At 49.5% G+C, this 25,898-nt stretch overlaps 1 protein-coding gene across 1 annotated transcript in view; it reads right to left on the bottom strand.

The window, feature by feature from the left end:
- Positions 1-357: 357 nt before the first annotated feature.
- The window catches only part of mrc2 (mannose receptor, C-type 2), a 401,368-nt gene continuing 375,827 nt past the window's right edge, over positions 358-25,898 (bottom strand). Inside the window, exons 25-30 of the mRNA XM_085966616.1 lie at positions 22,959-23,127; positions 9,791-9,937; positions 9,492-9,614; positions 5,028-5,207; positions 3,824-3,850; positions 358-3,718 (exon numbers count right to left, since the gene is read on the bottom strand). Of these exons, the coding sequence (XP_085822742.1) occupies positions 3,489-3,718; positions 3,824-3,850; positions 5,028-5,207; positions 9,492-9,614; positions 9,791-9,937; positions 22,959-23,127 (876 nt within the window). The 3' untranslated portion in view covers positions 358-3,488. The remainder of the gene's footprint in view (positions 3,719-3,823; positions 3,851-5,027; positions 5,208-9,491; positions 9,615-9,790; positions 9,938-22,958; positions 23,128-25,898) is intronic.

The following is a 25,898-nucleotide window of genomic DNA, read 5'->3' as shown; positions in this document are numbered from 1 at the left end:
GGGCTACTGATTCATTGCGGTGTGACACGGGCTGCTGCTTCATCGCGGTGTGACACGGGCTGCTGATTCATCGCGGTGTGACACGGGCTACTGATTCATCGCGGTGTGACACGGGCCGCTGATTCATCGCGGTGAGACACGGGCTACTGATTCATCGCGGTGTGGCATGGGCTACTGATTCATCGCGGTGTGACACGGGCTACTGATTCATCGCGGTGTAACACGGGCTACTGATTCATTGTGGTGTGACACGGGCCGCTGATTCATCGCGGTGTGACACGGGCTACTGATTTGGGCGCGGTGTGACACGGGCTACTGATTCGAGTGCGGTGTAACACGAGCTACTGATTCGGGCGCGGTGTGACACGGGCTACTGATTCATTGCGATGTGGCACGGGCCGCTGATTCGAGTGCGGTGTGACACGGGCCGCTGATTCGAGTGCGGTGTGACACGGGCTACTGATTGGGACGCGGTGTAACACGGGCTACTGATTCGGGCGCGGTGTAACACGGGCTGCTGATTTGGGCGCGGTGTAACACGGGCTGCTGATTTGGGCGCGGTGTAACACGGGCTGCTGATTCGGGCGCGGTGTAACACGGGCTACTGATTCGGGCGCGGTGTGACACGGGCTGCTGATTCGCTGGGAGCCTGTTTCACGCTATCAGTATTGACCAATTTCTCCCCCCACCCCCCCGTATCGTTTGATTGTCATCGAGACTCTTCGTAGCTTTGTGCACAGTTTAATATTTCAATAAAGTGCCCGACAGAATTCCTGGTACATGCATCAGATGCAAAATGGAAAAAAATGTTGGTCTCCAGTGTTGCAATCCCTTCATCTGAAAGAACATCAGAAAACAGAAAGATTTATCTCCACCTTAACATCTGGGATGATGTTAACATTCAGAGACATTTCTTTCATTGTTTTGGGTCATCCCCACTCCAGTAGAAGCCAAATGAAAGGTACTCTGCTCTTCACTCGGGCTTACATAACTCACTGCCTGACTGACTGGTGTTATCATCCCTTAGCCGACTGTGACCTCTTACCACAAACACGCCTTAACTCTTACCTCAGTCCTCTCAAACCTTGCTCTGAACCTCCCTCACCTTTTCCCCTTCACAGACCGAATATTCTTTCCTGTACCGGTATCATTCTTCGCTACTGCTTCCAACGCCCATGCAATCTAACCCCTTTTCCAGAGACCCACACAACAAGATGACCCATAGGAACACCTCACCTGCCCCCCACCGCCCTGTAAGAGGGTTGGGACAGCCCAGTGAAAGACGCTCCACAACCCTGCGATGGCACTGACCTAACCCAGGATGTTCACCCACTCTTCTGCCAACTTTAACTGCCACCCTAACCCTCCAATCACAACCCCGCTGCCCAATCGCATCCAATGCATGAGGGACTACAAGTGCCTCACCAGCACAATATAAAGTGACGGAACCTAAAATTTAAATGTACCCAGACTGTTTTCCTTTTGTTTCAAAAGCAATTTAATAAAACAGCCCAGGGTTGCCGCAGCCCGAATGGCACGGCACGATATTAGTATATGAATCTTCACCTTAGTGTCTGCTGGTTTAACAGAGGTTTAAAATAACCAGTTTAAAATAAATGGGATACTGGCTGCCTCATTCCCAGGCTTATATTGGACCAAGTTAGGTAACCAGCTTGATTATGCTTCTCTAACTTTATATCGGTGTGCTGGATCATGAATATAGGGCTCTCCTTACGAACCTGTGCTCCTGGCATGGAGCGTTGCCCGCCGCGAGCACGTAACCTGCAATTTGGATGCATCAGCCTCCCCTCGTGATTTTCCATCCATTGAAATTTGTGGACAGAAAGTTGTGGGGTTGGAGTGCCCGTTCCTGGAACCCCTGGTTCATGCCCCTGGCTAGGATCACAAGCTCATGAAATTACCCCCAGCCCTCAATGAAGGTCCTCCGCCCCCACCGCGTTGGCTCAGAAGTTGGATGTGAGGAACGTTTCCTTCTGATGAACGTGCGTGATCTGTTGAGCAGTGATTGACCACAACGGACGCAGTTAAAATCCAAAGGGTGCACCGGCACTTGGCGGAAGGGAAACCTCCTAATGATCCAATCTGATGTGGAAACATACCTTTCACTGAGCACGGCTCCACATCATCACTTAAGGTATATTCTCATCATTTCCTCCCCTTGTATCTTCCTCTAACTGGAGGGTTGTTGAGATCTGGGGTCTAAGATGTTTCTACAACTCAACGCTGACATGCTCTATATCGTTTTCTGTCTCACTTCCTCCCCCTACACACCGAACAGGTCACGTGTGTCGATCACATTCGCTCAACTATTCAAACATGTTTTAAAAACAGGCTTCTCAACTCCTGACTATCTGCTTGTGAATTGGTAACCTAGGAACAGGAGGAGGCCATTCAGCCCCTCGAACCTGTTCCGCCATTCAATTAGACCATGGCTGATCTGTACCTCAACTCCATCTTCCTGCCTTGGTTCCCTAACCCTTAATGCCCTTACCCGACAAAAATCTATCAATCTCAGTTTTGACATTAACATTGACCCTCCAGCCTCAACAGCTTTTTGGGGGAGAGGGTTTCAGATTTCCACCACCCTTTGTGTGAAGAAATGCTTCCTGACATCACCCCTGAACAGCCTGGCTCTAATTTTAAGGTTATGCCCCCTTGTTCTGGACTCCCCCCCCACCAGAGGAAATAATTTCTCTCCATCTACCCTATCAACTCCTTTAATCATCTTAAACATGAGTTAAGTGCGTAACAAGTGGTGGGTCAGAGGAGGTACAATCCACGCAGTGTTAATCGGGCACACATCCCATCCTCTCAGGTTGCTCCGCCGTCCACCTCTGGCTATTCTCTGTGCTACTTTGCGTCAATAGCTTTTCAAGGTCTGCTGTGGGCTGGACTCACCTGGACATTAACAGCTGCTCGCAGGAGCACTTTCAAAGACAGCGCTGACTCCAACCCAGATGCCGCTCACTCAGCGTAAGCACACACGCGTCCCTTCCCTGTCTGTGGAAGCGTGGGCCTGACAAACAGAGCACCGGCCGGGGGAAACACTGCGGCCAACATTTTTACCATGCTGAAACTGAGGGAAGGCTCGTCAGGCATAGTGGGTGCGTGACGATTTTATTCTTTGAATTGTGCACTTTTACATAGAAACACTCCTGCGTCAAGATCAATAACACAGTTGAAGCCTGTTTATTGGGGTGCCCGAGTGGATACAAATTGCCCCATTTGTCAGATCATCCCTATGAAGCGAAATCCACCAGTATTGATGTAAATATATATATATTGGGAATTAACTGGGTGCCTGAGAAATATATCCTATAAAGGCATGTCCCCACTAAGCAGTGCCAACTGTATCACCGCGAGATTGTGCTGGGACTCTTGTGCTGACCTGCATTATGTTCTGAACACCAGTCTGTGCTTTCCACGCTGCTCGAGGATGAAGAGAGACAGAGGAGCAGCTGCCAGTGTTATTCCTGCTGTTCGTTCATTTCCATGTCTGACACCAGGATGTTTTTCTCCACGGATTCGCTGGGCGTTGAGGACGTCCGGCTGTAGCGCGCGCTCTCGAAAGCCCCGCGACGCGTGCCCGAGGCCGCCCGCCGTCGATACAGGAGCAGCAGGACCACCACCACCGCCAGCAGCACCAACGCGCCCAGCACATACAGGATGATATCTAAGGTGTGCCCCTGCAGGCTGGCTGCAAACAAACACGGACAAGGTAAAGGAAGATAAAGCCTCAAAAATCGAGTCACTGCGTTCAAATGTAAATGAGCAACAGAAAACTGCGGGGAGTTTTACTTACAGGAAACGGTAAGGCTGGTTTCTTGAACTGTGTGAGGAAATTTTAAAAAATGTGTTAATTTAATTAACATTGAAGGAATTAACAAGCTGGCCTCCTATTTAAGGCAGTGTGGGGGTCATCTTGACTTCGGGCGGTAGTGTAAAACGGGCGATAGCGAATCGGCAGCCCGTTTCACATCTTTCCCGACTGACCTCGATGGAAATAAAATCGGGAGAGCTGTAAAACGGGCTGCCGATTCGCATCGCACAAAGTCAAAATGACCCCCGTAAAGTTTAAAGGATTGGATCACCGCGAGCTTTTACGTTCAGAGTACTTTTCTCAGTAAAAATCGCGTGGGTGTCGTTGTTCAGCGGGGTTGGATGAGCCGAGTTGTATACGGGCAGGAGCATCGTAACATGCATCGCACCGAGTATTATTCTGAACTAAGGCAGAGCTGTGGCCCTTTAAAGTCACATGGTCTAATTGCTGTAAATAGGCACTTTCCTCTTCAGTACTTCCTGAGGTCACTTAGAGGGCAATTGTTTCTCTGTAGCTTGACAGCTGGTTGTAAGTCCCCGGCTGCTCCCCAGGGGGCAGAGGAAACAGTAGGAAATGACTGGCTTTCTTTTTAAAGAGTCCTTTTCTGTCCCAGATAACTCGGTAGAGTGGACTTGGAAAAAACCAAGATAAGGATGCAGAGAAAAGGAACAAAGGGTGATGGGTTCACAAGAGGCTCGTGCGTAAATGAACCACCCAATGTGGTCCGCAGTTATTCACACCAGGAAGGTCCCAGGATCGATTCCTGGCATCGTCGACTTAGCTGATTTCAGCTGGGACCACGGCGATGGCAGAATAATCTGAGTGTCCGCAGGCTATGGGGGGTCAGAAACCAGCCAGGGCCTCTGCTTCTCGTCGCTAATCCATTGCTCTCTGCCGAAAAGGTCACCAACGTGAATGCTGGATGAGGATAGGGACAAACTCGGCTGAGATAGCCCTCACGGTAGGGGCTGAATGGCCTCCTTCTGTACCATACTGCAGTATGAGTCGGTGCCTTCAGGACAGGAGGGGAGAATTTTTCAAGGGAAAGTAACAAAGCGATTCCCTTCCCAATGCGATGTACACACTGTAACATTAGCCGCAGGCACAGCCCTGAGCCCCTGCCTGCCCAGGAGCCAGTGCGGCAGTGACGTTAGTCCCCCAAATTCTCTTCCCTTTTAGTTCTTACCTCTTGGCATTTTGCAGACGATGCCTAGCGTGATGCTGGTACAGGGACCAATTCCCCAGCTGCCAGTGTTACTGTTGATCCAATAGCATGCGTTCGGACTCATTAAACTCATGTTCTCAGTTTCACGCGCCCAGTTTGAATAGTTCAAGGCTGTCTTATCAGACCAGGCAAGTGAGCCACCTAAAGCAACAGAGGGTGAAAAGCTGATTATACCGCACGGTAACCGCACTAACTATAGTAACTGCTCTCTCAACTTGAGAAAAGAGATTTCACTGAAGGCACTACATGGGGTGGTACTGTTCAATATGGAGTAGGAAGGTTTAGATCCCTATCCCTGGTCTGAGCCGACTTGGATGATCTTCGCTGTGGTGCGGATGGGGTAACTAACGATTTGCCTCAGCGTTCCTGGGCTAAGGAGGGGGAAACTCCCACTCTCAATGGTTATCTAGTGGAATTTCCTGAAAATGTCTGCGTGGGGACGCCAGACAAGGCCAGTATAGGCTGAGCTGCGCTGCCCCTCACAAGCGAATAGCCGGCTGATGCTCAGCTTAGGTAGGTAAAAGGCCTGGGGTTTCCGCTCAGTTGCGCTGTTTTTTTCGGTGAAATTCGCCCGAAATCGGCAAAACCATCGTGGAAATTTTAAGCGCAATTACTTTCAGCGCAAATTGAGTTTACACGATCTTTTGCGCTAGTTTCCGGAAGCCGGCCCCGCCCAAAAAACTGCACCAAGTTACCGCGCTTAAATATGTCAGGGAATATTTTATAAAGCAAAGTTTTTTTTAAAAATGACGTTGTATAACGCTGCCCGATTGCGCTGGTTCACAGCAGATTTCACACTTGGCGACATGTGAAGGAGTTTGAATGGACACTTGAGGAAATAAAAACACTTCTCAAAACTAGCGCAATTTGTGCCCGGATCGCTGATCCCGCCCCCAGCGGAAACTCTACCCCAATGTACTTTAAGGCTGCCTGTATCCTGGCATGAGTCAGTGCCTTCAGGAGGGGAGGGCAGAGAAATGGTAAAAATTAAATAACGGAATAGTTAACGAACAAAGGGTTAGCTAACTGGTAGCAAAAGGGTCCCCTCTGTCCCGTTATTCTAAGTCAGCGACAGCACTACTACCTTGCCCCTCCATTGTCCGGTCTCTAAAAACATCTAATGTGACATTCCACTGATGAAGTTGAAATTTACAGCCTCAGCTCATCAGGGCGAGGGCACTGCACAGTACAAGATAAGCCCGCTCGTTAAATCGATCAGTAATTCAATGGCCATCGGACTGAACACCTGCTTTTCCAATAGGGACTCACAACCATTCCAATTGTAATTCCAGGAAATCTTTATGACCTGCTTCATTGTTTTTTCATTTCCAGCCACAGATGTTTTGTCCATTGTAACTTGCGGGTATTTAAGCACTAATTACTTTTCTCCACACTAACCATCACAGATCAGTATTTAAAAGAGGCTCAATAGGGAAGTGTTTTCAATGCAAGTAAAAACAACCTTCCTATCAAACAGTATTTGGCAGATATTGCCATTCAGGAAATGAATGGTATTCTGACCCAGCTCACTGTGGTGCAGACACTCACTGACTGAGCATGTTCCTCGTGTCCACTAGATGCACCTCAGGCCTCTACTCAGCCGTGGCTCAGTGGGTAGCCTTCTCACCTCTGAGTCAGAGGTTGTGGGTTCATAGTCCCCACTCCAGAGACTTGAGTACACAACCTAGGCTGACACTCCAGTGCGGTACTGAGGGAGTGCTGCACTGTCAGAGGTGCCGTCTTTCCGATGGGACGTTAAACTGAGGCCCCGTCTGCTCTCTCAGGTGGGTGTAAAAGACCCCATGGCACTATTTTGAAGAAGAGCTGGGGAGTTCTCCCAGTGTCCGGGACAATATTTATCCCTCAACCAACATCACTAAAACAGATTATCATGTTGCCGTTCGTGGGATCTTGCTGTGAGCAGGTTGGCAGCTGCGTTTCATACATTACCACGGTGACTACACGTCAAAAGTACTTAATTGGCTGTGAGCGCTTTGGGATGTCCTGAGGTTGCAAAATGCGCTGTATAAATGCAAGTCTTTCTTATTTTTACTTAAACATCATGGTGTAAAAACGAATGTCCTTCAGGGAAGAAAACCTGCCCTCCTTACCTGGGTCTGGCCTATATTGGACTCCAGTCCCACACCAAAGTGGTTGACGTTTAACTGCCCTCTGAAGTGCCCTAGCAAGTCACTCACTTGTATCAAACCGCTACAAAGAACAGCATTGCGGGACTGCAGCGATTCAAGAAGGCAGCTCACCACCACCTTCTCAAGGGCAGCCTGGGATGGGCAATAAATGCCGGTCTTGCCAGCCACACCCACATCCCGAGAATGGATAAAAAGAAAACTCCAATGAGCCTCTCCTGGGGTTTAATCGGGAAACTGCTCACCCTTGGCAGGCTATTTCCTTCCGTTAACTTTAAAGGACACAAGATCACCGGCCGGGAGTGTGTTAATTCCTGATATGTGTGCCCAGTGTGTGGCACGCTGGAAAGTGGTGCTCTGCACGGTCAGGTGATACACCCACACTCTGCTGCCTGAAGGTCTTTCCCCACATTGTATCCGTAGTTCTTTTTCTCCCTTACAGGCAGCAGATCTCTCAGTTGTCTCCCACATCAGGTACATCTTAGCTCTGTGTTAGAAGTGTCTCTTCCTGGAAGAGCTTTGGCCACGTGTAAAATAAGGGAATTGTTCATTAGCACATTGTCCTCTCCCCTCTGTGACATGGGTTGTTATCCAATCCAACCGATAGGATGAAAGTCTTCTGTCTGATGGCCGGAAGGGTCTTGAGGTTAGGGTTGCCAACTCTGGCTGGACATATTCCTAGATGTTTCATCACTTGACCTCCCGCCTCCACCCGCCCCGCCCAGTCAAGCAGCCTTTTATTCCCATCGCCAATATTTTTATAATAAAGTGTTCAAAGAAAATGAAAAGAAAACCCACAATTTTTTTAATGCCCCTATGATTTTTCTCCCGGGTGTTGCTCGTAGCAGTGTCCTAGGGATTAATCTTCAATTCCTGGAGACTCCAGGGCAATCCTGGAAGGTTGGCAACCCTAGTCCTAAGTGACATGAGTTTAACTAGTCTCAGCCCCGCTCTGAGTGGATGGAGGCCAATAACGCAGTTGGTTCTCAATTGTCAAACAGACTCTTGAGAAGCCCAAGGATTGGCTTGTGCAAACTATCGAGGAATCTCACACTGGTGCAGCAGGAGGTACACTTCTGTGGTTAGGGTTAAGGCATTTTGTTGGAGTTTTACTCTGCGCTAAGTAATTGACCTTGGAGTGCTCGATGCTGATCCTAGATGCCCCAAATCAGAAAACTCTTTCACTTCCCAGCAATGACATCCCCTATTTTAGTGAACATATATAAATTGCCAGTGGTTATACCCACAGTCAGTTGATGAACATGTTGGCCCGTATTTTCCGTGCGGATGCCTCCGATCTGGAAAAAATCTATGCCCTTACCTGAGGGCTCCGGAGGTCTGGCCATTTCCGCTCTTGGGCCTCTGCTCTACGAAATGCGCAGGGCCTCAGGTATCCCAGGGGCGCAGATGGTTTGCAAGCGTCCCTGGGGTCACGTGAGCCATGGGGAACCAGTCAAAGAAGGGAATCCCCCTTCACACGTTTGACAGGTTTCTCTGGAAAGACCCATTAAAAGTATGAATGGGGATCACTCCAAAAACACATCAAAACATTAAATACATTTTTTAAAAATCATGTTTTTAAAATTAGTTAAAATTACATTAAATTAAATATTTTAAACAAAAATTTAATTTTTTGAAAAAAAAAACGAATGTTTTTTACAGGGCTAAAAATAAACTTACCTTTTTTAAAAGTATTTAAAAATTATAAATGAGTGGAATTAAAAAAAAACTTTTTAAAACTCTTATGCTGGTAAAAGCGGGCCTTACGCCCGCTTTTACCAGGCGTAAGATTTTTAAAGGATTTCAGCAGGATGACAGATCGGAAAGGCCGGTTTTCAGCGTATGCAGTTCGCATGCCTGAATTTGGCACTTGTGAGGTCCCTACCGGTGTGTACACAGCTCGTACACACCCATAGGGATCGGAAAATGCGGGCCATTGATTTTGATATACAAGATGGCATCACAATTGGGAAAGAAACCTGCTCTACAGCACCAACTAGGGGCCAGATCCGGCAACTACATTGTGACAGTTGACATAGAAAAATCGATTGGGAAATGTTGACATAGCACTTTACAATGGTTAATCTTGACAGAAAAGTGTGGCCAAAAATTGTGACAACAGGAAATAAGGTTTGTGGACACAAGCATTCAGTATTTTCTGCTGTCATCTGCGTTGTGTTCATTGTAACTACACTACCATGTCCTATAGAAAATGAACCATATATAAATTCAGATTGCTTTGCTTCCAGTTGGTTGTCAAGTGTCAAGACAAACTTACCCTTTGTGTTGTACATGAGACTCAGCCAGGCGCCTTTCGTGTCATTTTCATACGTCTGTAGGTGTTCCCATATAAACACATTCTCGGTCTCATCAAGAATGGACAACATCTCGGCCCCGTGCACTGTTCAGAAACAATCAGAAAAGGAGTACAAAGTAGAGCAGCCAGCACAGTTACTGTACAGCACAGTCTGGGTTGTCCCACACACCCAGTTTCTGATGGATAATGTCCCGCCCCCCCACAGGTATTAATTTGCAGAGATTTCCATATCCACATCATTTATCACATATTTTACGTACCTTTCTGACAGAACTTGGCTGCGTCTTTGGGAGTTGCCTTCTTCTCCAAGTGGAAGGTATAACAGTGATTACGGAAGGAGATCCATGAAGAATCCTGCAGGCTAGTTGGACAAGTTCCAGGGAAAGTTGACTTGCTGGGCCACGAGTCTGAGAAGAAAACAATCAGCACGTGAGCAGGAGGAGGTTAAATTCTGAATCCAACAGGCAGAAACATCCCGGTTCACAAGGGCTCATTTCCTCTTTGTACACTGACCACCTGCTGCTAGCCTACAAATGGCCAGGAATTAGGCCATTCAGCCCCTTGAGCCTGTTCCGCCATTCAATTCAATCATGGCTGATCTGTATCTTAACTCCATAGCCCTTGATACCCTTATCTAATAAAAATCTATTTTGAATTAAATTTTACTGGTGGGACTTGAACTCCTGTCCTTTGTCTACGACTATAACTTCTACAAAGCTGGGAAATCTGAATTAGAAACAGAAAACGCTGGAAATACTCAGCAGGTCAGGCAGCATCTGTGGAGAGAGAAACAGAGTTAACGTTTCAGGTCAATGACCTTTCATCAGAACTGGAAGAAGTTAGAGATATAACGGGCCAGTAATTCTGGTCCCAACGCGTGAGTACGGACGGTGTACTCACGCGTGGGCCCGTTGGAAGTGCCGGATTTCAGCATGCACAACGCATGCGCGGGAAACCGGCATTTCCTCCAAGAGGTTCAGAGGTCCAACGCGTGCGCGCAGGACTCTGCGCGCACGCGTTGAACTTCCTTCTTTTTGACAGGTTTGCCCGTGTGTAAGGGCTTGAACTTTTTAGACATATAAAAAGGAGGCGTAAGGACTTGATTCTTTAAGGTAAGTGGTCTATTATTTAAAATTATAACATTTTTTCCACAGCTTTATTGTTTTTAAGGACTTTATAGTAAGATAAGTTTATTTTTAGACCCGATTTCTTAAAAAATAATTTTTTTCAAAAATGTGATTAAGAACATAAGAAATAGGAGCAGGAGTAGGCCAATCGGCCCCTCGAGCCTGCTGCGCCATTCAATAAGATCATGGCTGATCTGATCCTAACCGCCAATCCACTATCACAGAATTGTTTAATTGTTTAAAATAGTTTTTTTTAAGTTATTTATAGTTTATTTAATTATTGGGATGTTTTTTAAAATTTTATTTAAAGTTAAACTAGTCTTTTGGGTGCCCGTACTTTTCATGAGTTTGACAGTTCTTACTATCAAACTCATGAATGAAGTTTCCCCGCCCCTGATTGGCTGCACAGTGCTCACCTGATCCCAGCCGGCACATCGCACTAACTACGCCGCTGGATCAGGCAAGCACATCGCGCTGACATCTGAACCGGGCCAGTGACAGGAATTCCAAGCAGGCCCAGGCTTCAGATGTCGGCGCACCGGGTGACTGCACATCGGGGGCTTGCACGCGCGGCAAGCCCCCGATCCGAATTTCTGGGCCAACAGGTTTGAAGCAGGTGCAGAGACAGGGAAAGGGGGGAGGGGAGGAAAGAACAAAAGGGAAGGTCTGTGACAGGGTGGAAGGCAGGAGAGATTAAATGACAAAAGGGTTGATGGTGCAAGGCGAAAGGCATAACTACTAGGCTACTGTACCCACTGACCATCTGTTGAATGGGAGTTACTCCATTTTGTTTGTAGCGTTTGCAGATTAGTGTAACTTGCACTGATGTGTCGTGAGTAACGTTAGGCCGGGAAGCAAATCAGAATGCACCTGCAATAATGCAGCCGTTCCACTTATTAAGCTGTTAACCCTGCATTTAATGAGTTCAAACCTGCAAACGTTGCCTCATTCTCCCGTGGAATGTGCATGGCTGTCGGTGCTTTGATTGGCTTAAGTAAAGGTGTCAGCTGTGATTCAACAACAACACCTTGCATTTATATAGTGCCTTTAACATAGTAAAGCATCCCATTGCTCAGTGGTAGCACGCTGAGTCAGAAGGTCATGGATTCCAGTCCCACTCCAGTTACTTGAGTCCATAAGCTAGGCTGACACTGCAGTGCAGAACTGAAGGAGCGCCACACTGTTGGGAGGGGCAATACTGAGGGAGCGCTGCACTGTCAGAGGGTCCATACTGAGGGAGCGCAGCACTGTCGGAGGGTCAGTACTGAGGGAGCGCTGCACTGTCGGAGGGTCAGTACTGAGGGAGCGCTGTACTGTCGGAGGGTCAGTACTGAGGGTGTGCTGCACTGTCGGAGGGGCAGAGCTGAGGGAGCGCTGCACTGTCGGAGGGTCAGTACTGAGGGAGTGCTGCACTGTCAGAGGGTCAGTACTGAGGGAGCGCTGCACTGTCAGAGGGTCAGTACTGAGGGTGTGCTGCACTGTCGGAGGGTCCATACTGAGGGAGCGCAGCAATGTCGGAGAGGCAGTACTGAGGGAGTGCTGCACTGTCGGAGGGTCAGTACTGAGGGAGCGCGGCACTGTCGGAGGAGCCGTACTGTGGGAGCGCGGCACTGTCGGAGGGGTCATACTGAGGGTGTGCTGCACTGTCGGAGGGGCCGTACTGAGGGAGTGCTGCACTGTTGGAAGGTCCGTACTGAGGGAGTGCTGCACTGTCGGAGGGTCCGTTCTGAGGGAGCGCGGCACTGTCGGAGGGGCCGTACTGAGGGAGCGCTGCACTGTCGGAGGGGCCGTACTGAGGGAGTGCTGCACTGTCGGAGGGGCAGTACTGAGGGAGCGTGGCACTGTCGGAGGGTCCGTACTGAGGGAGTGCTGCACTGTCGGAGGGTCCGTTCTGAGGGAGCGCGGCACTGTCGGAGGGGCCGTACTGAGGGAGCGCGGCACTGTTGGAGGGGCCGTACTGAGGGAGTGCTGCACTGTCGGAGGGGCAGTACTGAGGGAGCGTGGCACTGTCGGAGGGTCCGTACTGAGGGAGCGCGACACTGTCGGAGGGGCCGTACTGAGGGAGCGCCGCACTGTCGGAGGGGCCGTACTGAGGGAGCACGGCACTGTCGGAGGGGCAGTACTGAGGGAGCGCTGCATTGTCGGAGGGGCAGTACTGAGGGAGCGCTGCATTGTCGGAGAGGCTATCTTTTGGATGAGACGTTAAACCATCTGCCCTCTCAGGTGGATATAAAGAATCCCATGGCACTATTTCGACACTAGTTCTCCCCGGTGTCCTGGCCAATATTTATCTCTCAACCAACATCACAAAAAAAACAGATTATCTGGTCATTATCGCATTGCATTTGTGGGAGCTTGCTGTACACAAATTGGCTGCCGCATTTCCTACATTACAACAGAGACTACGGGGGGAATTTTCCCAGTCCTGGGGAGGCGGGTATGGAGGCGGGACTGCCGGGAAAATGGCAAAAACTGGGAGCAGGTACTGAACCCACTCCCAACCTGCCTCCGTGCCATCTTCCCGGGAGGCGGGTCCCCGACTCGCGCAGCGACCCGTCTTCTCGAGGCGGGAAGGGGATTAGAGCCAATTAACTGACTGTTAACAGGTAGTTCACAGGCAGTTTTGAGGCTTATCCCCATTTTACCCCTGCAAGTGCGGGCTTCCCGACGACTGCGAACCTCGCCAAGGTCAGCGAGGGGAGCAGTGGGTCTGCGGGGGTGAGAGGGATCGAAAAGTCCGCTGTGGAGGTGAGTGATGGGTGCAAGTGTGGAGAGGTGAGTATGAGAGGTGAGTGTAAAGTGTTAGAAAAAGTTTACTTACCTTTGCTTCTTCCTGCAGGCTTCAACCCTTGCGGATCCGGAGGTTCCTCATCTCAACGGCAGAGATGACAGATCTGAGAATGCATTCTCAGATGCAGCAGCCATCTGTTTTCTGCAGAGGAGAGAGGTTTTGGTGAGCCTTCTGTGCAAGGGCTCACCTTAGAACAGAGATTGTCAGTGTTTGACAGCTTTGTCAAATGCTGACAATTCATCTGTCAAAAATTTTTTGACATATGAAACGTCATACGCTGACGTCCTCTGTCACCGGCTTTTCCTTAATTGGCCGGTAAGCCCGCAGGGCGGGCTTAACAAGGTCAATCAAGGGAAAATAGCGTGGGTTGGTCATACGTCGTTGGGGGGGGCCTGAAACCCGAAAACCAGCAGTCCCACCCCCAATGCGCCCCCATTGACAAAATCCAACCCAACACTTCAAAAGTACTTCATTGTCTGTAAAGCGCTTTGGGTTGTCAAAGGCGCTATATAAATACAAGTTCTTTCTTTAAAAGTGTGGGGATCACAATGTACCCAGAAGGCCCTGCATTAACTCATGCCCCCTCGTAGCTCCATCCTGGTTTTCTCTTCTCAAAAAACAGTAGCCCTTGTTGACAGAATATTTAGCTGGAACACTGCTCGTTGTCCTTTTCAGACAGTTTATCACCAGCTAAAAAGTGCGTTTGTACACTCAGTCATTTCTCAGAGCTGTGAGGGTTAAATTGTACATCGTTCCTGAACACCAAGGAAGTATCGGAATTAAAAAATGTGGGAAATACAATGAAGAATTCAAAATAAAAAAATAGAACAAACGCTGGAAATATGAAATAAAAAGCGAGGGTACTGGGGATATGCAGCAGGCCCATTAGCACCTGTGAAAGGTCAGGTTAGAGGGTGCGGGCAGGAGGATGGTTGTCCCTCCGTGTGTTCAGATTCTCATTCATTGCTCGAGTTTCTGTTGCACTGCGGCCTGCCACTTCTATTTGGCTCACGCTCTCTATTATTTCTTGTTCTGTTTTTCTCGCCAATATCTAGTTTATTTAATCCCTGGCTGGGGTTGTGGTAATCGGGTTGGCTGCGGTCCCCATCAAGTTATGGTTCCCTATCTTAGGGTTGTTTGCTGCAAAAGGTTAGGGTTATGGGGTCAGGTTAATAGTTTGGGTAGAGACCCTGTGTTGGTCTTAATTCTCTAATAACTTTGAACAACACAAAGGAAAACTTATAAAATTAAATTACAATGTTGTTCCTGGTTGTCAACCAAACACTCCAGTCCCACCTGTTCGCAGAAGGCAGCAAGCGTATCGATGGGCACCACGTGCTCTCTCTCCGGGGTCACCCGGGCATGGACGAGACCGTGGAAGAGAGGTGGGCAGCCAGAGTGACCCCCCTGCCCACAATGGAACGTGCCCATCCTGGAGCATGGGACTGAGGTGGAGCCAGAAATTGAGGAGCAGCCCCCTTAAATAATGGAACACGGACTGCAACTCCTCGCATTCAACATATACATGAAACACGGACTCATCCAGGCTGCAAGCGGCCTGGGAGTCCGTGCATTTCCACCATTTTATACTTTTATTTTCAGTGCAGTTCAGTTGGGTCTGTCATACGGGGTGGGGGGAGACGGGTAATTTTCACCTTCCCCAGTGGCGGGACAGATTGCCCACCCGTTCCAGAACAACCTCACCCCCACCCCCACACCTCATTGATTTCAATCGGACGGGTTCTATAATGGGCGATTGATCGGCTCCAAACAATTTACCGCCAAGCGGTGGAGGATGAGAATTATCCCTGGGATGTTTTATAAGTCCAGGCACTTATTACAACAGATATCTAGTTTATTTAATCCCTGGCTGGGGTTGTGGTAATCGGGTTGGCCTTCAAAAGTAATTCATTGGTTGTGAAGCGCTTTTGGATATCTGTGGCATAACTAAGACCGCCTATTTCCACCTCCATAACATCGCTCGTCTCCGCCCCTGCCTCAACTCATCCGCTGCTGAAACCCTCATCCATACCTTTGTTACCTCTAGACTTCACTATTCCAACGCACTCCTGGCTAGTCTCCCACATTCTACCCTACGTAAACTTGGAGGTCATCCAAAACTTGGCTGCCCGTGTCCTAACTCGCACCAAGTCTCATTCACCCATCACCCCTGTGCTCGCTGACCTACATTGGCTCCCGGTTAAGCAACGCCTCAATTTCAAAATTCTCATCCTTGTTCTCAAATCTCTCCATGGCCTCGCCCCTCCCTATCTCCTTCAGCCCCACAACCCCCCGAGATATCTGCGCTCCTCAAATTCTGCCATCTTGAGCATCCCTGATTATAATCGCTCAACCATTGGTGGCCGTGCCTTCTGTTGCCTGGGCGCTAAGCTCTGGAATTCCCTCCCTAAGCCTCTCCACCTCTCTACCTCTCTTTCCTCCTTTAAGACGCTCCTTAAAACCTACCTCTTTGACCAACACCTGCCCTAATTTCTTATGTGGTTCGGTGTCGATTCTTTGTCTTATAACACTCCAGTGAAGCACCTTGGGACGTTTTACTATGTTAAAGGCACTATATAAATACAAGTTGTTGTTGTTGAAACGTGCTATAGATTAAGGGGGGGATCTAATTGAGGTGTTTAAGATGATTAAAGGATTTGACAGGGTAGAGAGAGAGAAACTATTCCCTCTGGTGGGGGGAGTCCAGAACAAGGGGGCAGAACCTTAAAATTAGAGCCAGGCCGTTCAGGGGTGATGTCAGGAAGAATTTCTTCACACTAAGGGTAGTGGAAATCTGGAACTCTCTCCCCCAAAAAGCTGTTGAGGCTGGGAGGGGTCATGTGAAAATTTCAAAACTGAGATTGAGAGATTGTTGTTAGGTAAGAAGATTAAGGGTTACGGATCCAAGGCGGGTAGATGGAGTTAAAATACAGATCAACCATGATCTAATAGAATGGCTCGAGGGGCTGAATGGCCTCCTCCTGTTCCTATTGCAATGCAAGTCATTCCTTCTATACATGATATTTGCAGACTCATTATTTTGCACTTTAAGTATTGGAACAGTGAGGATACGTGGAAGTGTTCGTGAGTTGGCACCTGGGCTCTGTTCAGGGAAAAGTCCTTTTGACATCTGACAAGCTGTAAATACGTCTTATGGGAAAGCCTCCTTGACAGCCAATATCTGAATCCCTCTATTTTACAGAGAAGTGCAATTGACTCACGTCATACCAGTAGCAGGCTGAACATCAGGAGGTGTAATAAATGTCGGGACTCCTGGTAGTAATGTACTGAATCTCAGTGTGTAGCCGTTCACAGTGCAAGGTTTACATTTTAACAGCATTTTGTGTCACTATTGTTGGGCTCTGTTTTCTCAGCTGTAGACACGTTGTGTCACAACAACATAGCAGGTGGCTTGACATTAACGGTAACACGTGTCCTCGGCACTTGTATAGGGGTGTTAGTGGTGTGTGCCGCACTTCCCATCAATTCAGACTGTGGATTCCTGCACTCTCTCTGCCACTTAGTGTTGTTCAGCTTCCCTGTTCTCCCATATGCCGACTCAGGTCACTTAATCCAGCAACTCTGTTCCTTCAACGGTGCTTTGGGATGAGACGTCAAACCGAGGCCCTGTCTGCTCTCTCAGGCAGAAGCAAAAGATCCCACGGTCACTATTCGAAGAAGAGCAGGGGCTTCAACCTTCATCCTTCAACCAAAATCACTAAACCAGTACAAATAAAGAAATAAGAATGGAAAATGCTGGAAATACACAGCAGTCCGTCAGCATCTGTGAAGGGAAAAGGTGGGTTATTGATCTTCATCAGAACTGAAAACAGAGATGAAGAGAAATTTTAGTAAAGTGGGAAAAAGAGAGAAAAGGGGGAATGGGAGAGAAATGCCAATCACAGAGATGAGTTGAATGACTCTGCAAACTCCTGAATAAAAGACTGTTGGATCAACGAAGGGTCATCAGTGAGGTAATGAATAGAAAGAAATAGCTCAGGAGAAGGTGTAAAATCGGCGATGGTGAAAACACAGGGGGCTGGATTTTGCCAATGGGGAGCTTTTGGAGGCGGGACTCCCACCTTTTGGGTTTTAGTCCCGCCTCCATCGACTTCTGGCCAACCCACGCTATTTTCCCTTGATTGACCTTGTTAAGCCCGCTGCGGGCTTAGCAGGCCAATTAAGAGGAAGCCGATTACAGAGAACGTCAGCGTATGACATTGCATCTGTCAAAATTTTTTGACAGATGAACTGTCATCGTTGGACAGCTCTGTGAAGCTGTCAAACACTGACATTCTCTGTTGTTTGATGAGTCCTTGTATTCAAGACTCATCAAACCTCTTTTGTGAGCAGAAATTAGACGGTTGTTGCATCGGAGAATGCAACGGCCATCTGTCATCTCTACTGTGGAGGTGCGAGACTCTCCGCATACACACCGACTGAAGCCTGCAGGAAGAAACAAAGGTAAGTAAACTTTTTCTAACACTTTCCTCACCTCACATACTCACCTCTCCACACTTGCACTCATCACTTACCTTCACAGCGCACTTTTGCACCCTTCCGACCCCCGCAGACCCACTGCTCGTCTCGGTGACCCTGGCGGGGTTCAGAGCCTTCAGGAAGCCCACACTTGTGTGGGTAAAATGGGGATAATCCTCTTATTTGCCTGTTAACTACCTGTTAACAGGCAGGTAAGTGGCACTAAACCCCTTCCCACCTCCAGGGGACGGGACCCGGCGCGGGTCGGGTATCCGCCTCCTGGGAAGATGGCATGGAGGCGTGTTGGGGGCGGGATAGGTACCCGCCTCCAGATTCTGCCATTTTCCCGGCAGTCCCGCCTCGAAACCCGCCTTCCCAGGGCTGGCAAAATCCAACCCTTGGAAACAAAACAAGGTGAGAAAAAAGGGAAAAAGAGAGACAGTGAGTGGAGGAAAGCTGCCAATACAGCAGATCAGAAATTAAACGGAAAATGCAAAACGCCGTGTCGAATCTCTCTCCCACCCCCGTTTTCTCTTTTGTTTTCTCACCAAACCTGTTTCTCTTTCGGGTTTCAGTTCTGATGGAAGGCGGGGTGTGGGAGGGTGGGAGTGAGTCACTGCACAGCTCTCGCGCTCGTGATCCGATTCGGAGTAACAGGGACAGCTTGGCCTGGAAATTGGTCAGCACAGCACTCGTTTGGCACCACTTGGGCTACCAAGGTCCCAGCATGGCGGGAGGAAAACGTGCGCACATTTCCGGCCGGAATTGCGCTGTGCGCCATATTGAGTAAGGACAAAAAATAGTGTATCCGTTACCCAGGCCTGAAGCGGACGTTAAACCCTTTCGATGTGCAAATAATGGGCCTAACACTGAGGTAGCCTCTCCGAGATTGGTTTGCCCTGAAGCAGGCATCGCACTCGGGAAACCCAGGCCTAGGGATCACCTGCTAGGCCCAACCAAGAAGGTAAGTAACTTATCAGAATGTGCAGCCGGGAGGAGCAGGAGTGCCCGTCCAGACCCCACATTAAAGGAACCAATCGCCACCGCACAACCCACCCGTCATCTCCGGACCCCTGATCTCCCGGCCCCGATCCTTGATCTCCCAGGCCCGACCCTTGAACTCCCGGGCCCGACCCCTGATCTCCCGGCCCCGACCCCTGATCTCCCGGGCCCGACCCTTGATCGCTCGGGCCTGACCCCTGATCTCCCGGGCCCGACCCTTGAACTCCCGGGCCTGACCCCTGATCTCCCGGGCCCGACCCCTGATCTCCCGGGCCCGACCCTTGATCTCCCGGCCCCGACCCCTGATCTCCCGGGCCCGACCCTTGATCTCTCGGGCCTGACCCCTGATCTCCCGGCCCCGACCCCTGATCTCCCGGGCCCGACCCTTGATCGCTCGGGCCTGACCCCTGATCTCCCGGGCCCGACCCTTGTACTCCCGGGCCTGACCCCTGATCTCCCGGGCCCGACCCCTGATCTCCCGCCCCTGACCCTTGATCTCCCGGGCCCGACCCCTGATCTCCCGGGCCCGACCCTTGATCTCTCGGGCCTGACCCCTGATCTCCCGGGCCCGACCCTTGAGCTCCCGAGCCTGACCCCTGATCTCCCGGGCCCGACCTCTGATCTCCCACCCCTGACCCTTGATCTCCCGGGCCCGACCCTTGATCTCCCGGGCCCGACCCTTGATCTCCCGGCCCCGACCCCTGATCTCCCGGCCCCGACCCCTGATCTCCCGGGCCTGACCCCTGATCTCCCGGGCCTGACCCCTGATCTCCCGGCCCCGACCCTACACCCACTTACCTGAGAGCGGCTGCGCCACCAGCAGCAGCCTAATCTTGCACTACACTTCGCCGGTGGGCTCTGAGGCCTTGTTGCCTCCATTATAATGAGGCTCGAGGCCCAATATCTGGGGAGTCTCGGGCCTCGCCATTCAGGCGCAGGGAATGCACCCTGTGCCCCCAGTGATGGGCACGCCCACATTTCTAGGCCTTGGTTTCTCAACATGGAGCAGAACAATGGTGATAAAGTGTGGAAAGACAGGAGAGTGTGTTGTCAAAACACTGTTATAGAAAGATAGACAGACAGAGAGTGAGAGAGAGAGATAGAGAGAGATTAGGCGAGTAAATGAATGAAAGGAAGCTGGAACTGCCACTGCTAGGCACTAGCTTTCTCTTGATGGAGAACAAGGGAACGCTATAGCTCCAGATCCATCCCAGCAGCTAAAATCTAACAGCCACAAGCAGTGTAGGGAAAGTCTTCCATGAAAACCAGAGCCCTTTCACCTAGTGACCTGGCCCTGCCTCGATCATGAGATGAAATATGTGTCACTGCGAACTGAGCATGAGGTTAATGGTGCGCAGAGCTGATCCTGCAATCTGGCTTTCCAGCAGCAGGTGGGGATGTCGGTGTCACTGACCCTCAATATTGCATTAATCTTTCAGAACGTGCCAGAAGAACAATAATTGTGCTGCAACAGCGCCACCTACAGCCCTGGCTCAGAGGGGGCCCCTCATTTGCACTTGACATGATTGAGGAAGGGAGATGAATTCTATTATATTGGGCGGAATAATTATTGAATTGTGCCAGACCGATTATTATTCATAGAATGTAGCAAAGAACATAAGAAATAGGAGCAAATTCAGCCCTTCAAACCTGCTCCGCCATTCAATAAGATCTTGGCTGATCTTCTAGCTCAACTTCCCGCACTATCCGCATATCCCTTGGTTCCCTTAATATCCAAAATTGCTGAGTCGTTGAGTATATTCAAAGCTCAGATAGATAGATTTTTGGACTCTAGGGGAATCAAGGGATATGGGGATCAGGTGGGAAAGTGGAGTTGAGGTTGAAGATCAGCCATGATCTTATTAAATCGCAGAGCAGGCTCAAGGGGCCGTATGGCCTACTCCTGCTCCTAATTCTAATGTTCTTATGTTCTTACCCCACTAGTTACAGCCTGCTAACCTGAAAATGACCCGTTTATTCCTACTCTCTGTCTTCTGTCCGTTAACCAATCCTCAATCCAAGCTAGTATATTACCCCCAATCCCATGAGCCCTAATTTTGTTTAATAACCTCTTGTGTGGCACCTTATCAAATGCCTTCTGAAAATCCAAATAAACCACATCCACTGGTTTCCCCTTATTTACCCTGCTAGTTACAACCTTAAAAATCTCCCAACAGATTTGTAAAACACTATTTTCCTTTCATAAATCCGTGTTGACTCTGCCCAATCATATTATGCGAGCCATCAAACAGCACATTTAATAACAAAACAAAGTTTTAAACAAGAATCTTAGAAAGAAAGAACTTGCATTTCTATAGCACCTTTCATGACCTCAGGACGTCCCAAAGCGCTTTACAGCCAATAAATTACTTTTGAAGTGTTGTCACCATTGTAATGTTAAACAGTTAAACAGTCTTGTTTAATATTCTCTGCCTTTTCATTTTCTGTAATGACCTTTCCTTAATAAAGTGCTTAGACACTAATTCCTTTACAGAGTATGTTCACTCATGCTAAGGAGTATGGGCAGGCTGGCCTCCATTACCACACCAACCAGTGCCTGCACCTTTTCCCTTGCACTCAATAGGTAGCTGGTTTGAAGTCCCAGCACAATACAGACGAGGTGATGGTGATTGAGAGGTTTGTGGAATTCATAATGAGGGAATTGAGGAAGCAAACAGAGAGTGAATCTAACCTGAGAGTGGAGGACGGGATCAGGCAGGACAATGGGCGAGGTCGGGGTCTTGGGGGAAGAGGGGGGGTCCAGGCAGGATGATGAGGAGGGGATGGGGAAGAGCTTGAATCAGACAGTAAGATTAGATGGAAGCGAAGACCAGAAGCTTGAGAAGCCCAAGACAACAAACGTGTGAAAAGTACAGAGAGCAAGTGTGAAGGTTGTCAGCTGTCAATCTTCAAAGGGAGTCCCTGAACTATTGGGAGTAATTCTGAGAGGCTCTGGTCGGGGTTTGGGGCCTCAGTAGTGCTGAGTGTGGTCGTGGAGACAGGGCTACAACACTGCAACACCGATTTCCAACCGTGCTCTTACCGCTAGTGAGGCTCTGTGCCGGGAGCAGGCCTCTCAACCTTACCCCCACCGTGTTATGACTGAGGGAGCAGTGCAATATGAATTTTTACAGCACGTGTGCGCTTGTAAGAAAAGGGTTAATCGGAGAAACCTTCTTTGTTCGCTCAAGCCTTGAAGATAAGAACCCGCCTGAGAAAGTTAGGGAGTTACGGATCTGTGTGCTGCATGGACGGGACAATCAAGTCAGTGTTGAATGATAGCTATGTATTCGGTAATGCTATGGAACATGTGAATTGTCACTTAGCAGGCTTGGGAAAACAAAGGTGTAAAAGTGGGCATTAGGGCAGATAACTCAGAATTTGAAGGTCTGAACAACCTAGAAAACAACCAAGCTGAAACTATAGCGTGCTTTGGATTCTCCGGCTAATAACATGCAAGATTTTGCCACAAGTGCTGCTGTTAAGTGTGTTTTTAATTATTGCCAATAATATTGTGATTATGTTGTGATTGGGAATGCACTGCTTGAAAGGGTGGTCGAAGCAGATTCAACAGTAACTTTCAAAAGGGAATTGGATTAATATTTGAAGGGGAGAAATTTGCAGGGCTACGGGGAAAGAGCGGGGGAGAGGGACTAATTGGATCGCTCTTTCAAAGGGCCGGCACAGGCACAATGGGCCGAATGGCCTCCTTCTGTACTATGTCATTCTATTCTATAAATAATTATTATTGTATGCTTAATAAATCTGTGAACGTCTGACAATCACAGCTGTGAACCTTATCATTTTGAGGAATAATTTATAAGTAAGAAACCCATCGTCTAACATTACCCTGGGCTCTTGTTTATTACATAGAATTTTACAGCAGAGAAACAGGCCATTCGCCCAACTGGCCGGTGTTTATGCTCCACACGAGCCTCCTCCCACACTACTTTATCCCAGCCGATCAGCACATCCAAACCCATCCAGCTCCTGCCACTTCAGGATGTGGAATTCCCCAACTCCGCCTACCTCCAGCCACGTTGCAGATTGCTCCCTTCAGCTTCGTGTCGCAGTTGGACGTTCTCCACGTGCCGTCCACGTCCATGTGAGCGCAGCCCGCGACCTGACGCGGCTCCCCGTCCTGCCAGTTGGTGTAGTCCGACTCCTCCCCGCCGAGCCAAGAGAAGGTCCTGGCTCCCTGCGTAAAACCACAGCTGTTACTGAGCGCGGCAGCGCGGGCGGTGAGGAAACACGGGCCAGAGAGAGAGTGCAAAGCAGGGAAGAACAACAACAACAACTTGTATTTATATAGCACCTTTAACATAGTAAAACATCCCAAGGAGCTTCACAGGGGCGTTATCAGACAAAATTTGACACTGAGCCGCGTAAGGCGATAGTAGGGCAGGTGACCAAAAGCTTGGTGAAAGAGGCAGGTCTTAAGGAACGTCTTAAAGGAGGAAAGAGAGGTAGAGAGGCAGAGGGGTTTAGGGAGGGAATTCCAGAGCTTAGGGTCTCGGCAGTTGAAGGAATGGCTGCCAATGTGATTAAAGTGGGGGATACACAAGAGGCCAGAATTGGAGGAGCGCAGATTCTCGGAGGGTTGTAGGCAATGTTTCCGTTAAACTGGGTGGCCGTGCAGCGGTCTGGAGGTCCCGCGCAGGCCGTTCAGCAGCTTTTAAATGGGAAAACCGTGCATGCGCGGAAATCTGAACGGGCCGCGCAGCCCGGTAAAGGGGCCGCACACCCCCAAAAAATTAGCAGGGACATTGGTTGTGGGGCTGGTGGAGGCTGCAGAGATAGGGAGGGGCGAGGCCAAAGAGGGATTGTAACACAAGGATGAGAATTTTTAAATCGCGGCATTGCTGGACCGGAAGCCAATGTAGGTCAGCGAGCACAGGGGTGATGGAAGAGAGGCAAGGTTGGAACGGACTCCTGTGGAGCAGTCACATCCGCACTCCAGATTTCCTGATCGCCTCTGTTGGGGGGGGGAAGCTGTAGAGTGTAATGTCCAGGGCTGGTTCTCCACAGGAGAGACGACAGAATAGTCACCCTGAGCCAGCTCTGCGCTTAGAGAACAGCGACAGCCGGAGAAAGTGGATGGAGCGAGGAGATCGCGAGTGGGGCGGGGTTGCCAACCCTCCAGAATTGCCCTGGAGTCTCCAGGAATTACAGTTTAATCTGCTTCAGCAACTCAAGGGGGGGGGGGGGTGGAATCATTGGGGCATTAAACAAAATTGGGTGGTTTTTTTCATTTTCTTTGAACACTTTTGTTTATTAGTTCTAAAAATATTGGCGACGGGAAGAGAGGCTGTTTGAACGGGGAGGGGTGGTTGGAGGCAGGAGGACATTTGATGGAACCTCCAGCAATGTGTCCACGCAGAGTTGGTAACCCTAGCAAGGGAGAAATGAACAGAAGTCACGATTAAAGAGGGGGAACTGTAGCACCACATGAGACGCACTCCGATTCAGCGAGACCCCTCTGCCCGATACTGGCCCTCGGCTGAGCGGGTTACTTCGGTTGGGACGAGTCTTTTTATATACAGGGCTGTCGGAAATGGCGAAATGCTAAGCGTGGGATTTGTGATAAAAGAAGATTGTAGAGCCGAGTTGACCACGAGCCCAGAAACAGCTGTGTGCAACAGTCACGTTAACCCGTTGAGACAAACGGGCTAACATCTCAGTTCAACTCAGCAGAGTGACGGTTCACGGACAGGGGACTCGTTCGGTGCACACAGGAACCACAATGGGCTCGTGCTTGCTTTTAACACTGAGACACCTCGAAAGTTAGACGGTGCATTTTTATTTCAAAAGGGTCGGACCCTGGTCCAAATGAGTGAGACTCGGCATTGGCTGGGGGGATGGGGCCTGTGCCTTTAACTGTGAGGGATTAGTAATGAGCAAAGACACACAGGGGGGTCATTTTAACCCAACCCGCCCATTGGCGAGCTGACGGAATCAGGTGCAACGCTGGTTTAACACCCAGTCTGATTTTACTCCCCAGTGAAGTCAGTGGGGAGCAATACCGGGCGTGGGTATAAAACCGGCGTTCCACCCGAACCTGTGGATTTCCGTAGGTTCGAACTGCGTGCTGTGTAGTGTGTGGGCGTACAAAGTCAGCCCCCGATTGTGAACCGGTGCCATCGCTATCAGCCGGGGGGTGGGTGGGTGGAGGAGGAGCAGGAGCTGAAGGAGCAGAGCCTGTGAGCGTGTATAGGACACGCACAGCCCATGTCATCTTCCCACAACATGCAGCAACGATAAAAGCTAATCAATACTACGAGTCAAATCACGTTGTTCCATTACAGGAGCCCGCTGACCGCCACAGTCTGTCGTCGCACCAACCACTGGGGGGAGAAAAAACCACAACAAACAAGTCTGAAAACAGAGTATTAGACCCCTGCCCGTATATATCAGAATTAGATACTGAATCGTAGAATGATGCATCATGGGAGTCTCAAAGTTTGACAGGAAATGTGACAGCAGGAAGAATTTGTAGACGAGAGATACTTGCAGATGTAAGATGTAATGATGATAGCTCATAGAATAATACAACACAGAGGGAGGCCATTCTGCCCATCGTGTCTGTGCCGGCTTTTTGAAAGAGCGATCCAATGAGTCCCAGTCCCCCCGCTATTGTGAAGGCCATCGCAGCTTGCGGTGTGTTTCAAGGACATCACCGATCAGCAGGTTCGGACGACGTTGATAAACTTCTTGGCGTTTGTTCCTGTGGGTTATGAGTTGTAAGATGTGCTACTTTGTGACACCCCTCCTGCCTTGTGATAAATTGCACACGAGGCAAAATCAAGCACTTGCCCCTCACAGCGGCAGGTAAAGGAGGAAGCTCCGGTGCACCCCGCTCGTTCGTTACTTAATTGGAACATTTCGAGGGCAGTCGCCAATCACAGGAATCACAGAAACCTCACAGTGCAGACAGAGGCCATTTCGGCCCATCGAGCCTGCACCAACACA

Source organism: Somniosus microcephalus, chromosome 24, assembly GCF_052327205.1.
Source record: "Somniosus microcephalus isolate GS21.2 chromosome 24, FLI_Smic_1.0, whole genome shotgun sequence".
Lineage (NCBI taxonomy): Eukaryota > Metazoa > Chordata > Chondrichthyes > Squaliformes > Somniosidae > Somniosus > Somniosus microcephalus.
Note: the sequence above shows the minus strand (reverse complement) of the source record. Positions and strands in the feature narration are given on the sequence as shown.